At 38.3% G+C, this 17,261-nt stretch overlaps 1 protein-coding gene across 2 annotated transcripts in view; it reads right to left on the bottom strand.

Annotated features, from left to right (window-relative positions):
- GPR156 (G protein-coupled receptor 156) overlaps positions 1–17,261 on the bottom strand; it is a 110,171-nt gene that overhangs the window by 72,883 nt on the left and 20,027 nt on the right. For both annotated transcript variants that reach the window (XM_061167076.1, XM_061167075.1), the window contains exons 2-4: positions 10,807–10,877; positions 9,193–9,645; positions 8,847–8,983 (exon numbers count right to left, since the gene is read on the bottom strand). In XM_061167076.1, the coding sequence (XP_061023059.1) occupies positions 8,847–8,983; positions 9,193–9,288 (233 nt within the window). In that variant the 5' untranslated portion in view covers positions 9,289–9,645; positions 10,807–10,877. The remainder of the gene's footprint in view (positions 1–8,846; positions 8,984–9,192; positions 9,646–10,806; positions 10,878–17,261) is intronic.

The raw sequence follows: 17,261 nt of genomic DNA, 5'->3' as shown, positions 1-17,261 counted from the left end.
CTTTCTTTGAGAAGTTTTACAGTTTTAGATTTTATAGGTAGGTTTATGATCAATTTTGAGTTAATTTCTGAATAGGTGCAAGATGGAGATCAAAGTTCATTTCTGCATATGGGTATCCAATTGTTCCAGCACCATTTGTTGAAAAGATTGACTGTCCCTTTTCCACTGAATTGTCTTTACACCTTTGTTGAAAAGGAGTTTCCCATATATGCATAGGTTTATTTCTGGATTCTATCTGCTCTATTGATGTATATATCTATCTTTCTGTAACAGTGATTCAGTAACTTACTGAATGCATGCGTGCATGGTCAGTGTTGTATGACTCTTTGCAATCCCTTGGACCCACCAGGCTCCTCTGTCATGGGATTTCCCAGGGAAGAATACTGGAGTGAGTTGCCATTTCCTTCTCCAGGGGATCTTCTGAGCCCAGGGATCAAATCATGTCTCCTTCATTGGCAGGTGGATTCTTCACCACTGAAACACCAGAGAAGCCCTCTTTTTAAAATTAGGTGGCTTTTATTTCTTTTTGCACTCCACCGTAGAAGAGAAGTGATGAGAGCAGACATTTTGTTTCTGGTCGCAATGAAAAAGCATTCAGTCTTTTACCATTAAAAATGGTGTTAGCCAAACAGATGGAGAAATATACCGTGTTCATGGATTGGAAGAATCAATATTGTCAAAATGGCTAGTCTACCCAAAGCAATCTATAGATTCAATGCAATCCCTATCAAGCTACCAACGGTATTTTTCACAGAACTAGAACAAATAATTTCACAATTTGTATGGAAATACAAAAAACCTTGAATAGCCAAAGTAATCTTGAGAAAGAAGAATGGAACTGGAGGAATCAACCTGCCTGACTTCAGACTATACTACAAAGCCACAGTCATCAAGACAGTATGGTACTGGCACAAAGACAGAAATATAGATCAATGGAACAGAATAGAAAGCCCAGAGATGAATCCACAAACCTATGGACACCTTATCTTCGACAAAGGAGGCAAGGATATACAATGGAAAAAAGACAACCTCTTTAACAAGTGGTGCTGGGAAAATTGGTCAACCACTTGTAAAAGAATGAAACTAGAACACTTTCTAACACCATACACAAAAATAAACTCAAAATGGATTAAAGATCTAAATGTAAGACCAGAAACTATAAAACTCCTAGAGGAGAACATAGGCAAAACACTCTCTGACATAAATCACAGCAGGATCCTCTATGACCCACCTCCCAGAATATTAGAAACAAAAGCAAAAATAAACAAATGGGACCTAATTAAACTTAAAAGCTTTTGCGCAACAAAGAAAACTATAAGCAAGGTGAAAAGACAGCCCTCAATTGGGAGAAAATAACAGCAAATGAAGCAACAGACAAAGGATTAATCTCAAAAATATACAAGCAACTCCTGCAACTCAACTCCAGAAAAATAAATGACCCAATCAAAAAATGGGCCAAAGAATTAAACAGACATTTCTCCAGAGAAGACATACAGATGGCTAACAAACACATGAAAAGATGCTCAACATCACTCATTATCAGAGAAATGCAAATCAAAACCACAATGAGGTACCATTACACGCCAGTCAGGATGGCTGCTATCCAAAAGTCTACAAGCAATAAGTGCTGGAGAGGGTGTGGAGAAAAGGGAACCCTCTTACACTGTTGGTGGGAATGCAAACTATAGCCACTATGGAAAACAGTGTGGAGATTTCTTAAAAAACTGGAAATAGAACATAGATTGCCATATGACCCAGCAATCCCACTTCTGGGCATACACACTGAGGAAACCAGATCTGAAAGAGACACATGCACCCCAATGTTCATCACAGCACTGTTTATAATAGCCAGGACATGGAAGCAACCTAGATGCCCATCAGCAGACGAATGGATAAGGAAGCTGTGGTACATATACACCATGGAATATTACTCAGCCATTAAAAAGAATTCATTTGAATCAGTTCTAATGAGGTGGATGAAACTGGAGCCCATTATACAGAGTGAAGTAAGCCAGAAAGATAAAGACCATTACAGTATACTAACACATATATATGGAATTTAGAAAGATGGTAATGATAACTCTATATGCAAAACAGAAAAAGAGACACAGATGTACAGAACAGACTTTTGGACTCTGTGGGAGAAGGCGAGGGAGGGTGGGATGTTTCAAGAGAAGAGCACAGAAATATGTATATTATCTAGGGTTAAAGAGATCACCAGCCCAGGTTGGATGCATGAGACAAGTGCTCGGGCCTAGTGCACTGGGAAGACCCAGAGGGATCGGGTAGAGAGGGAGGTGGGAGGGGGGATCGGGCTGGGGAATACATGTAAATCCATGGCTAATTCAAGTCAATGTATGACAAAAACCACTACAATATTGTAAAGTAATTAGCCTCCAACTAATAAAAATAAATGAAAAATAAAAATAAAAAAATGGTTTTAGCTATTGGTTTTTCATAGATTCATTAATTAGGTTGAGGGCATCCTTTTCTATTTTAGATTGTTGAGACTTTGTCAGGAATGTATGTTGAATCTTGTCAAATAATCTTTCTATGTCTATTGAGATGATCATATGGTTTTCTTTTTCAGTGGGTAAATATGGCATATTATATTAGTTGTTCTTTGGATATTAAAACAACTTTGCATTCCTGGAATAAACTTCACTTTGTCATCATGAATTATTCTTTTGATATTGGTTGTACTCAATTTAGGCAGAGGAAAGAGAGATCAAATTGCCTTTTCTAAATCCAACTTGAATATCTGAAGTTCTCGGTTCAGGTACTGTTGAAGCCATGCTTGGAGAATTTTGAGCATTATTTTGCTAGCGTGTGAGATGAGTGCAACTGTGTGGTAGTCTAAACATTCTTTGGCATTCCTTTCTTTGGGATTGGAATGAAATGTGACCTTTTCCAGTCCTGTGGCCACTGCTGAGTTTTCCAAATTTGCTGGCATATTGAGTGCAGCACTTTAACAGCATCATCATTTAGGATTTGAAATAGTGCACCTGGAATTGACTTACCTGGTGCCTCAGCTGGTAAAGAATCTGCCTGCAATGTGGGGTAGAGCCTCTGGAGAAGGGAACAGCTACCCACTCCAGTATTTTGGCCTGGAGAATTCCATGGACTGTATATGTATAGTCCATGGGGTTGTAAAGAGTCAGACATGATGGAGCAACTTTCACTTTCAACTGGAATTCCATCACCTCCACTAGCTTTGTTAGTAGTGATGCTTCCTAAGGCCCACATGACTTCACATTCCAGGAGGTCTGGCTCTAGGTGAGTGATCACACCATTGTGGTTATCTGGGTCATGAAGATCTTTTTTGTACAGTTCTTCTGTGTATTCTTGTCACCTCTTCTTAATACCTTCTTCTCTTAGGTCCATACCATTTCTGTCCTTTATTGTGCCCACCTTTGCATAAAATGTTCCCTTGGTAGCTCTAATTTTCTTGAAGAGATCTCTAGCTGAATTTAGAAAAGGCAGAGGAACCAGAGATCAAATTGCCAACATCCACTGGATCATCAAAAAAGCAAGAGTTTCAGAAAAATATCCACTTCTGTTTTATTGATTACACCAAAGCCTCTGACTGTGTGAATCACAATAAACTGTGGAAAATTCTTCAGGAGATGGGAATACCAGATCACCTTACCTGCCTCCTGACAAATCTATAGGCAGGTCAAGAAGCAACAGTTAGAACTAGACATGGAACAACAGATAGCTTCCAAATTGGGAAGGAGTACGTCAAGGCTGTATATTGTCACCCTGTTTATTTAACTTATATGCAGAGTACGTCATGCAAAATGCCAGGCTGGATGAAGCACAAGCTGGAATCAAGATTGCAAGGAGAAATATCAATAGCCTCATATATGCAGATGACACCACCGTTATGGCAGAAAGCAAAGAGGAACTAAAGAGCCTCTTGATGAAAGTGACAGAGGAGAGTGAAAAAGATGGCTGAAAACTCAACATTCAGAAAACTAAGATCATGGTATCTGGTCCTATCACTTCATGGCAAATAGATGAGGAAACAGTGGAAACAGTGACAGACTTTACTTTTTTGGGCTCTAAAATCACTGCAGATGGTGACTGCAGCCATGAAATTAAAAGACCCTTGCTCCTTGGAAGAAAAGCTATGACAAATCTAGAGAGCATATTAAAAAGCAGAGACATTACTTTACCAACAAAGGTCCACCTAGTTAAAGCTATGGTTTTTCCTGTAGTCACGTACGGATGTGACAATTGGACTGTATAGAAGGCTGAGCCGAAGAATTGATGCTTTTGACTGCGGTGTTGGAGAAGACTCTTGAGAGTCCCTTGTACTGCAAGGAGATCCAACCAGTCAATCCTAAAGGAAATCAGTCCTGAATATTCATTGGAAGGACTGATGCTGAAGCTGAAGCTCCAATACTTCGGCCACCTGGTGCGAAGAACTGACTCAATGGAAAAGACCCTGATGCTGGGAAAGAGTGAAGGCAGGAGGAAGAGAGGATGACAGAGGATGAGATGGTTGGATGGCATCATGGATTCGATGGACATGAGTCTGAGAAAGCTCTGCAAATTGGTGATGGACAGGGAAGTCTGGCGTGCTGCCGTCCATGGGGTCACAAAGAGTCGGACAGGACTGAGCAACTGAATTGAACTGAACTGTACTCAGTTTGTTAAAATTGTGTTTAGAATTTTGGATCTGTGTTCATAAGCCTATGATATTTTCTCTTCTAATGTCTGTTAGATTTTGATATCAGGGTAATGCTTTCTTCGTTAGAATGAATTAGGAAATGCTCCTTTATTTTCAGTTTCTTAGAAGAATTTTGTAGAACTGGTAATATTTTTGCAATACAGGCACAGTTTAGTGGGGTGCCTCTGGCTCAGAGTCTCTCACAAGTACCTCTTGGTGAGCCATGGCTGTAGTCCTCCAAGGGGAAAATCTGCTTCCAAGCTTATTCACATTGTCCTTAGCAGACCTCAGATGATCTATTTTCAAGCTCACTGACATGCCTGTTAGTAATCCTCAAGTCCTTGCTGACTACAGACTAGAAACATTAGTTCCTGGCCATGTGGGCCTCTCCACAGGACAGCTCACAAAATGGAAGGTGTATTTCCTCAGAGTGTGTAAGAAAAAGAGTGAAAGGGATCCCATACCCTTTTTGTAACCTTATTCCAAGTGATTAATAAGCAAATCAACAAGTCCAGTCCACACACAAGGAGAAGGGATTTCACAAGAGTATGACAACTAGGAGGTAGGTCATATCAGAGAACATTTTAGAGTCTGCCTACCATAGTTGTTCATGACAGTAACTTATTATCCTTCTAATATGTATAGAATCTTTAGTGATGATAGCTCTCTCTTCCTTACTTAGGTAATTAATCTTTTTTTCCTGATCTAGAAGTTGGTCAATCTTACTGATCCTCATAAAGAGCTTTTGGTTTCACTGTTTTTTTCTTTGATCAATTTCCACTCTGATCTTTATTATTCCTTTCCTCTGCTTATTTTGGGACTCATTTGCCCTTTTTTTTCTGTTCTGTAAGGTGGATCTTTCTTCTTATAACATGGAATTTACTGCTCAATTTCCCCTAAAGTATTACTTTAATGGCATCCGACAAATTTTGACATGTTGTGTTCTCACCTTCATTCAGTTGAAAATACTTTCTAGTTTCCTTTCTGATTTTGTCTTTGATCATGGGTTATTTTATTTATTGATCATGGGTTATTTTAAAGTGCTAACAAAAGAGCTGGACATGACTTAGCGTTTAAACAACAACATTTAGTTTCCAAATATTTCAGAATATTCCAGAGGTTTCTCTGTTATGGATTTCTAGTTTAATTCCATTGTGGGTCAGAGAACACACTCTTTGTGATTTGAATCTTTTTAAATTTAATAAGACCTTTTCTATGGCCCAGAAGATGATTTATCTTGGTAAATGTTCCATGCGTACTTGAAAAGAATGTGTATTCTGCTGCTGTTGGATGTAGGATTATACAAATGTCAATTAGGTCCAGTTGGTTAATGGGATTGTTCAAGTCTTCTATATCTTTACTGATTTTCTCTTGTAGACTACATTTTAAAATGTTATAAAAATGCAATATCAGTGACAGAATTTGAACATTACTAAATTATTTTTATTTTATTAAAATGTTTTCCTTAATCTGGCACACACAGAATCACAGGCAGAAATTTAGAGACCACAGAAATGGAATGAAATGAGACATCTAACTGTGATGCTGCACCTCTGAACAAATTTTGCTATTTAAGAAAGTGCTCTTGAAACTGGGTTATTTTATCTTTCCCTGTCTGACCTTGTAAGCTACTTAATTGCAAAATGTGTTTTTATTCACAGTGTCTCTTAATATTTTATTCTTTATGCCAAGTCATGCTCCCACTGCAAGCAAGACAGGCAACAAAACCTTCAACAGAATGAAAGAAATATAGGTGCTTCTAGCATAACACTGTTTATAAGTGTTCCTATTTTAACAGGACATATAAATGCTTCTAAAAAAAACCTTGCATTCCACAAAACTGTGTATAAAAATAATGGGTTATGGGAAAAATAGTATGGGACCATAACATTTGAAACACATTTAACTTTGTAACCAGAATACTAAAAAAATAATAATTATCTCAATTAAAATGTTAGTACTCAGTAGATGTCCACTACCACTTGTACCCAGGATCACAGTTGATTTTTATAGCCTTAAATCTGCAAGAGATAGGTTTTTGAGAGCATTTACCTCCAATAGATAACATTGTCATCAAAATCTATTTTGAATCTATGTTCTCTTCAACAGCACATTGTTTTTAAAAACAAGAGAAATGTCTTTTCCATGTCTTATCTGCTCCCACGACTTCATCAGATAGGGTCACATTGTAAGGTAGAATACCACTTCTTGAAGTCATTAAACCATCCACTTCTTGCACTGCCACAGTATTCTTAACTTAAGGCTTCCTTCTTTAACTTAAGAAAAATTGGCCCTCAATGCTTTAAACTATTGATTTTCTGGGGGAAAAATTACATATGAACCAATGATGTTATTTTCTTATTTGCCAATTAGGCATTAATTTGCATTACAGAAATATGTTGCAGCTGAAAACAAAATACTCCATAGTTTTCTAACCTTGAAATGTGTGATTTTCCTAGTCATTTTCTTGGCAGCAGACACTGCTGGGATTTAAATCTCCTTCCTTCCAGGATAACTGAAAGCATATTTTGTTGTTGTTTAATCTCTCAGTTGTGTCTGACTCTTTTGCAACCCCATGAATTATATGCTGCTAGTTTCCTCTGTCCATGGAATATCCCAGGCAAGAAAACTGGAGTGGGTTGCCATTTCCTTCTTTAGGTGATCTTCTTGACCCAAGGATTGAACCCATGTCTCCTTTACTGGCAGACAGATTCTTAACCACTGAGCCATCAGGGAAGCAAAAGCATATATACTGAGCATTTCTTATGTTCGTGTCTGTTCTAAGTACTGGAGACAGTGGTGAACATGACAGAGAAGGTTCCTGTTTTCATGGATTTTACATTCTGGTGGGTGATACAGACAATAAACATGTAAATTGACAAACATGGTAATGTCAGAGAGTGAGACTCGCTGTGAAGGAAATAAATGAGTGATAGGATATGGCATGAGGTGTAGAGGCTGGGTGGCCAGCTCTCTTTACCTCTGTAAAGAGGTAACCTTAGATAGGACGATCAGGGAAATCTTCTCTGAAGAGATGATGTTTGAGCCAAGACCTATCAGATGAGAAGGAACTAGTCATGGGAAGATCTGGAGAAGACTCTTGGGCAGTGGGAACAGTAAAGGGACAGTAAGTCAAAGGCCTTAAGATGAGAGCAGGCTTAGTGTATCTAAGGAATAGAGTGAAAAGTGGCTGGGGAAACTTCAGGGGTATCCCCAGGGCTGAGTGCCATGCCTCATGGTCATGCTGAGGTTGACCCAGCAGATCAAGCCACTGCTGCCTAACAGTTTCACATCCTCCATGCCTCAGATAGCCAGAGGCACCCCAAATGCCTACAGACAGCCAAAGGCACCCCAAATGCCTACAGACAAATCCGACTAAATGACCCTCATCTGAGTGCCAAGCTCAGGCAATGGAGCAAAACACACTGATTACCACAAAATGTCAGGCTGGTATGGAGCCAGATGAGTTTGGCATCTCTGAGGGAGTTGCTGAAATCTGATAACAGGATCCAACCAGAAATGGCCTGTGGGCCAGGGAGACAGGGCTGGAGCAAGGCTTCTCAGGAGGCAGCCTGGGACAGCTGGAGCAGAATGACAGTACAGAACGGGAGAGATGGGGTGGGTCCTGAGGGAACAACTGGATGGCAGTGAAGGAAAGACTCTTCAAGTCCCTTTTGTCAGTCCTGGGTGCCATACACACTTACCTGGAGGAACCAGTGACTTCCCAATAGTCACAATTGTCTAGCAGAATAGCCAGGAGTAGGGCTTCACTATTTTTGCAGAATCTTAGCTTACCCAGACTGGTTCCAATTCTGCTGCCATAAACTTTAATGTTGCTTTGGAATATTTCTTTACATGATCTCTGTTTTTAACACAAATACATCTTCTCAGAAGGATCTCACCTTCCTTCATGAAGAGAAACCCTTCATTCACTTTTTTGGATGTCGTTGTAGTTAGCACAATACTGGGAAGATCTTTCACCTTCTCAAGACGGATCTGTACTGCAAGGCCAGGCCTCCATCAGGGGGAGAGTCTCACATAGCTTAATGCCGCAATAGGACAGAAGATTTTCTGACACCAGCCAGCAGTTCATGGTGCCAAAATGACACCAGCACTCTGGGTTTTATGTTTCAGGTGATGAGAGATGAGAAACTAGGCATAGGCTGCTTACCTGTTCTTCCTGCAGCGAATTGTGAAGCCAAGAAAGAAGGCTATGAGGAGAAGTCCACAGCTTAGGAAAGTCCAAACAATACCCAAGAGGGCAGGAGATAATGAAGAAATGGTCTTACTGCTGTGGTGGGAAGAGGTCTGAGAACAGAATGAAGAGAAGCTGTTAGAAATGAAGCTCTTCTATAGATCAAACATGAACTGCCCCCATTATCGCCAGAGTCGGGACACAGGTGTCCTGCATAAACATTTACCCCTCCCCCCTCCACCACCATTATTATTAACAACAATAACAACAACAACATGTATATCTAAGCAGCAGCCCTGACACCCCATGGCTGCTCACTTACAACTGTAGTTCTGCAGAGATCATGAAGGGGTCTACGTTCCAGCTCCTGACCAGGAAAACCGTCACACAATTCAGAGCAGTTTATTTCAGGCTCCATGTCATCATATGCCCCTCTTGGTATGTGCCTATTCACAGTCTCGGTTACCCACTGGTAGGTAACTAGCAGATCTTTGACTAAAACACAACAGCAACTCAGATCTTTTCTTCAGAGGCACCATTTTGGAGCTGGATCCTGGCTCAGAATCTGGGATGAACAATCCATTCAGGTGGGAGCGGAGAGTTATTTCACTAGGCTCCTATATCAGACACCTTCCAGGTTCTCCTGGTCCCCTGCTGCCAGTGCAGACCACATGAGTCAAGAGTGGACATCTTAGTAACCATTAGGTCACACAAAGCGATGATTCTAGCTTGCCACCAGATGGCAGTCACTGCTCCAAGTACTCTCACACAGGTCCTGAAGGAAAGGAAAGCAATTAAACCTGTTAATAAATAAACGTTTTATTTATATACATATAATTTACTCAAACACAAAAACATACATATATGTAAATGGATTATTACAGAGGTTTTAAAGTATATTATACATTTAACTATAATAGCTATATTTTTATTAGATATAGTTATACATAATACATTCTTATATATAACAAAGGTTTAGGCGAGTGAGAGAGTGAAAGTCACTCAGCTGTGTCCGACTCTGCAACCCCATGGACTGTAGCCTGCCAGGCTCCTCTGTCCATGGAATTTCCCAGGCAAGAATACTGGAGTGGGTGCCATCCCCTTCTCCAGGGAATCTTCCTTATCCAGGGATTGAACCTGGGTCTCCTGCATTGCAGGCAGATTCTTTACCATCTGAGCCACCAGGGAAGCATATTTTTATTGTACATAATTATACACAATACATTCTTATATATAATGAAAGTTTAAAATGCAATATATATTTAAATGAATATATTTCAAAACCTCTTTAATAAACAACACTTTAAAAACAAAGATAAAGCACATCTAACAATTTATAGATATAAAGCTCTACAGTCCCTCTTCAGATCTTTTCATGGCCCAGCACTACAAAAATTTTAGTTTACATATGTGAGCACATCTTCCTTTTTTTCCTTACTAGGAACGCCCCCTGGCCTTCCAAGATCTTTCTATGCACCTCAGGGATTAAGCTCTGTCTGGTCCTGGCTGACAGTGGGCTCAGGTGCCCCATAGTGTCTGCACACATTGTCTGATGGTTGGTCCTGTGATCTCCTATTCGCTCAGCAAATGGAGGAACATTCTATGTCTGGTCAGATGAAATCTCAGAAGGATATGCAAACACTTTATCAAGAGTTTTTTACTCATTTGTTTTTAAAAGTGTCAGACTACTAGAAAGGCTACTCGGGTAGTAGGCAGAGAAACTGAGGGTTCTAAAAATTCCCACAGAGTGAGCGAGTAACCATCTTTTCTCAGAAGATGACTACAATATGAACACTGTGATCTAAAAACAAGCTCTACTTTGCAGAACAAAAGTAGAAATGCAGAGAGGCTCAAATTAATCCCAGCAGAAAAGGCAGACATGTCCCCAATTCTTTAAAGCACCTATCTCTTAAGAAAAAAAGATTTGAAATTTTACCAGTGGAAATTTTAAAGAGGATGCCACTTCTGGTTTGTGTTTCTGGGACAGCTTAGCACATTTTTCTTTTACTATGGAGGAAAATTGGAAGAGGAAAAAAATCAATTATTTCAATAGCCACTGAATATAGGACTTGTGTTTAAGACAGAATAATAGTGACAGGTGTAGAATGCCATCTTTGGATTCTGCATACTTAGACATGAACAATATAGCACCAGGTGCTGCCCATATATTGGCCTCTCATATATTCCTGAATTATTCACCAGGCTCATTACAAGGAAATCCCAAGAGAACTAAAAGCCACTACCTTCTGTCAAGACATTTAAATTCTTGTGCAGACTGGTCAGATTACTGAATGGAAAATTAAGAAGTATATATAAAAACATGACTATTTGCATGTTAATTTATATTTTAAATTGAAATATAATTTCAATTTAAATTTAAATATATTAAAATATATTTTAATTGAAATTTTAACCACTGAAAAGACAATTTTCTTCTTTTTCTTAAAAGCTAGACATCCCCTACTATGTCTTCTAGCATAGAACAATATTAGAAGCCACAGGAAAGATTATACTGCATGATGGATTGAAAGAGACATTTCTCCTATATCACCCTTTTAATCATACTTGCAAATAAGTACACTTATATTTGAACCATTATTAAGTCCTTGTTTGTGTATCCTTATATCATATAGATGTGTGTTTATACATAAAACCTCATTTTGCTCTCACAACTGTGTCATGTGAAGTAAACAAGACCTTTCCTCATTTTCACAAAAGGAAACTTAAGAGCAGAAAAGTAGAGAAACTTGCTCCAAATCTGCAGAGATAGGACTCAAATCCTGGTGTTTACATTGCAAGGTCAGTGTCCTCCTGGTATACACCCTGGATGGGGCAGACACCCTGGACTGAACTCACCCAAGAGGACACCAATGTCCTATTAAGTTTCTTCATGTTTAGTTCCTAGAGTTTCATATCTATGGGTTCTCTGGAGTGTGGCGCACGATAGCATGTGTATACCAGTGACTCTCAACTAGGGCAATTTTGCACCTCCAGAGGACATCTGACAGATGTGGTTGTCAAAACAGAGGAGGGTGCTAGTGACATCTAGTAGGTAGAAGCCAAGGATACTGCTAAACATCCTACAATTCACAGAATGGTCCAAATAACAAAGACTTATCTACTCCCAAATGTCAATAATGCTAAGATAGAGAAGCCATGGTCAACACTGTGGATCTCAGGAGGAATAACAACCTTAAGCCCAAATCATCCTTGGGAGACTTTGTGAACATGATGGAACTGTCCATTTGAACAGATTTCTGAGTACATTCTAAAAGCGGACAGACTAACACAATGGCATGGAAATTTGAGTGCTAGGCCCCCCTACAGTCAATGGCTATCTAGTGTAGGAGCTTTATAAACCATGATACTAGGCTCCACCATGAGGCAGGCTTTCAATTTCAACATTAGCACACATTCACAAAGATTCACACATGAGGAGCTGGTGAAACAGTGAATGGCTTAGTCACTGAAAGAAGAGAGTTGAATGATTTCAAAAACGTATTGAGTGATTGGGAAAGTGGGTGGGAAGTAGTGTGTCAGAGGCGATAACAGTAAGGCATCTGACTACAAAACAGATAAAGAATCCAAGGCATAAAGAGAAATGTGTGCCAGGCTCCTCCAAGAACAACCTCCTCTCCTCCCTCTCCCACTAAGTCTATAGAGGTAAACTGTCTCGTTCACAGATGGTAGCAGATACAAGACCATGGCAGGACTTTCAATTTATTTGACAGAATGTGGAATCCTGCCCAGTCATTAGGAAAATAGGCACTGCATCAGCTATGCTGCTCCCAAGAGCAAGACAGTCCTTTACAGGTTTACAACTCTCAACAGCCCCCACATGTGTGTGTATATTAGTCACTCAATTGTGCCCAACTCTTTGAGACCCCATGGAGTGTAGCCCACCAGGTTCCTCTGTCCATGGGATTCTCCAGGCAGGAATACTGAAGTGGGTTGGCATTTCCTTCCCCACAACAGCCCCCATATCTTTCCACAAAAATCTGCCCTATCCTTTTACACATTATTTCTGGCTATTAAAAAACTAGTCCTACAATTACTGTCCTTTAAAAAGTTGTTTTGCAATTGGTAGAACTTCTGCTTCTGTTCATGAAGAAGTAACTGCTATTGGAATTGCCTTCCTGCTACAACCAACTCAAAAACCAGACAAAATATCCAAAAAGCTCTTTTCAGATATTAGATAACAGATTTCACAGGACTTTGGAAAACAAATGAGGTAAACCTACAACTGACTGACAGAAAATGAAATATGAATAAACATTATCCTAATGATTATAACTGACCCCAAGTTACTGTCTGGAGGAAGTTTTCAGGCCATGGCACAAGAAAGGAAACTCAAAGAGAGCCTAGAAGTCTTGCTAAGGTAAGAATAGACTGGAGTTAGGGACATCAAGGCAAACAAATCTATGAGGCAGAGTAATAAAGAAGAGGGAGATACCAAGAAAGAGAGTGCTTTGGAAATCTGCTGGGGACCCTCTCAGTCTTTTTCTGAGTATTGATCTAGGCAAAAGTGAGAGGAAACTATTTGAAGTGAAAGAAAGAACCACTGATAGACAGTAGCTGAACAATTCCTGGAGTTCACACATGGCTGAAAATACCTTGTGTTCCCACCAACCAGAGTGGACAGATCTCATGATACACAGGATATTAGATACAATTCCCAGAAAAAAATGGAGTGAATAATCCCTAGACTAGAAACTACTCTAGACCTTCCCTCATAATGTTTAAAAGTAAGTATTAAAAAGAATCAAATTTATCTGCAAAAAACTTAACTGCAATCTAGAACAAAACCTAACGCTCATTAAAGGACTACAACAAGATCCAGCACTCAATAGCATAAAATTCAAAATGTCCATCACCAGTAAAAAATTACCAGGCATGCAAAGAAGCAAAAAAAAAAAAAAAAAAAAGACACTATAACAATACATTTTAAAAAGTTTAATAAAAACATACAGGAATAATAGAAATGATATAATTGGCACACAAGGACCTTAAAGAAACTATTATAAATATGCTCAAAGACACAAAACAGAACATAAACATAATGAAAAGAGAAATGGAGAATATTAAAAATAGCCAAATAAGATTCTAGAGATTAAAACACAGTTGTAAAATTGAAAATACAGTAGATTAAACACTGCAAAAATAAAATACTGGTTAGCTTAAAAACAAAAGAAATTATCCAAAATGAAGTATATAATTGATAAATATGGATATAGCCTCAGTGACATAGTGAACAACAGCAAGTGGTCTAACATACATATAATTGGAGCTCTGGGGAAAAAAGAGGGGAAATATTTGAAAGTAATAATTATCACACTTTTTAAACATTTAATGAAAAGAGTAAACCTACAGATTCAAGAAGCTCAACCAACCTCAGTCAGAAGAAACACTGAAACACCCAAACACACATACACCAAGACACATTACAATGAAATTACTGAAAACCAATGATAAAGATAAAAATCTTTGATGCAGACAGATTTTGTATAGAGGAACAATAGTAATGCTTACAACAGATTTCTAATTTGAAATTATGTAAACCAGAAGAGAATGGAATGACATCTTAAAAGTCAATCCAGAATACAATACCCAGTGAAAATGTCTTCAGGAAAAGAAGGTAAAATAAAGATAATTTCAGAAAAAGAAAATCTGAGTGACATGCACTACAAGAAGTGTTAGAGGAAGTCCTTAAGGCTGAAGGAAAATGATACCACATGCAAATCTGGAATAAAGGGTGCTGGAAATGGTGAGTGTGTGGGCAAATGAAAAAGAATTGCATTTCTTAATTTTTTAAGTTATGCTAATAAGAATGTGCCTGTTAGAAAAACACACACATACTGAATTCTTTACATTTGTATCAATCACCTATATCCTTTCATTTTTCAAAAACAACTACCTTGGTTCATATTCTCATTGACAGTTGAGTTGATATCTGCATTACCAACAATGAAGCTGAACTATAAAGGTGTCCAGTGCCATATTAATGTATAAGGGGATGATGAATACATAAATGCTGAACTTTATGGTTACACATTCCCTTTTTCTCCAAAACTCTACTGCTTCCAATATCCATTCACTTAATAAATCTTTTAAGAGTACTAAGAACATGACTGGTACCATTCTAGGCTCCTGAATACACTGGTGAACAAAAAAAAAAAAAAAGGATTCCTATCTTTAAAGAATTTATATTACAATAGAGGAATCAAACAGTAATCAGTGGACATGATACATATATACATAGAATTTAGAAGATATTAAAGACAATGGAGGAAAAGGCAGATCAGGGCAAGAGTTTGGGAATGCCAGAGGAGGAGTTAAGCAATTTTAAATGAGAATGTCAGGTTTGGCTACATAAACCTAAAAAAATTAAAGTCTAATTCTATTGTGAAAATTATGAGAGCTTTCCATGTTAACCTCCCTCTTGTTATTGCAGGGGATGAGTGGTTTTGATGATAAAAGAATGGCTCTATGCAGAGTCATCAATGATGATCAGTTAGGCAAACTAAATTTGGGGAGGACATGCATCTTCCATTCTCTTCTGCAATTTCTCATACTTTAGGTAACTGTCATAGAGTACTGAGAGTTCTCTGTTTAGGCCCATTTTTATCATCTATTTTTTTGAACGTTAAATTTTAAGCCAGCTTTTTCGCTCTCCTCTTTCTGCCATTAGAGTGGTATCATCTACATAACAGGGGTTGTTGATATTTCTTTCCATAATCTTGATTCCAGCCTGTGATTCCTTGAAAGGAAAGCTATGATAAACCTAGACAGCGGATTAAAAAGCAGAGACATCACTTTGCTAACAAAGGTCCATCTAATCAAAACTATGGCTTTTCGAGTAGTTGTGTACAGATGTGAGAGTTGGACCATATAAAAGGCTGAGCACTAAACAATCAATGCTTTTGAATTGTGGTGTTGGAGAAGACTCTTCAGAGTCCCTTGGACAGCAAGGAGATCAAAGCAGTCAATTCTAAAAGAATTTAACTCTAAATGTTCATTGGAAGGACTGATGCAGACTTGAAACTCCAGTACTTTGGCAACCTGATGCAAAGAGATGACTCATTGGAAAAGACCCTAATGCTGGGAAAGATTGAGGGCAGGAGGAAAAGGGGACAACAGTGAATGAAATGGTTGGACGGTATCACCAACTCAGCGGACAGGAGTTTTTGAACAAACTCTGGGAAATAGTAAAGGACAGAGAAGCAAAGACTCAGACATGACTTAGCGACTCAACAAAAACAACAACTACCACCTATAGAAGCTTCCCATGTACATGCTCACCTAAACCTTCCCTCTTTGATCTAATTCCATTAAATGTTTATAGCTCAGTGATTCCTGAGTATTTTCCTTTGTTGCTCTGGTGTAAAGTTGTATTTAAAATTATTCTTTAATTGACAGTTTTGAAATTCAGAAAAGTACATGGAAGAAAATAAGAAGCATCCAAAATTATGCATTAATACCTTGGCATATTCATTCCAATCTACCTGTCTCATTCTAGTACCCCCTCGCCTGAGAAAATCATCCTACTGCTTTTCTACAAATAATACTTGGTTTATAAAAATCAGTAATAGCTCAATTCTTTATAAAAAGAATGAGTAAATTTCTACATACTATGATTTCCAAACCACATTGTTTTAAAAAAGGAAGATGCAACAAAATGTATATAGTATACTGCTTTTTATGTAAGAAAGGAGATGAAACTCATTTAGGTCATTGGCTCATTTTCAAAAAGAAACAACGGAAAAAATAAAAGCATTACCAGCATTACCTATAAGAGAAGGAAAAGAACAAGAAGGAGGAGACAGAGAGGCAAAATAGATCTCCCAATATTTATAGCTTTGACTCTGAAACCATATAAATAGTTTACTTAATTTAAAAACAAAATTAAAAAAAGAAAATCGATGTCTAAACTTAGGAAACAAACTGAAACAAATTAACCTAACTATCAACAAGTTGATGATATAACCACATAAAGAAGAGTTAATTTGGAAGTGTTAAGTTGCTCGGTCACGTCCTAACTCTTTGTGACATCATGGACTGTAGCTGCCATGCTCCTCTGTCCGTGGAATTCTTCAGGCAAGAATACTGTAGTGGGTAGACATTTCCTTCTGCAGGAGATCTTCCCAACCCAGCTATCGAACATAGGTCTCCTGTAGGCAGATTCTTTACCATCTGAGCCACCAGGGGAGCCCAGAATTAATTTAAAGAAGAGTATTTTGATTATATACCAAAGGACAAAAAATAACCACAAAGAAATCTTAAACAACATGAAGTGGGTATTGGATATTGTTCCTATTTTATAGAGATGGATATACATACATATACATACAGACACATCTATCTACTAGATAAAGCAAATAAGTAATTATGTTC

The sequence above is a fragment of the Dama dama genome, chromosome 19 (assembly GCF_033118175.1).
Source record: "Dama dama isolate Ldn47 chromosome 19, ASM3311817v1, whole genome shotgun sequence".
NCBI lineage: Eukaryota > Metazoa > Chordata > Mammalia > Artiodactyla > Cervidae > Dama > Dama dama.
The sequence above is the reverse complement of the archived record's forward strand: the minus strand, read 5'-3'. Positions and strand labels throughout refer to the sequence as shown.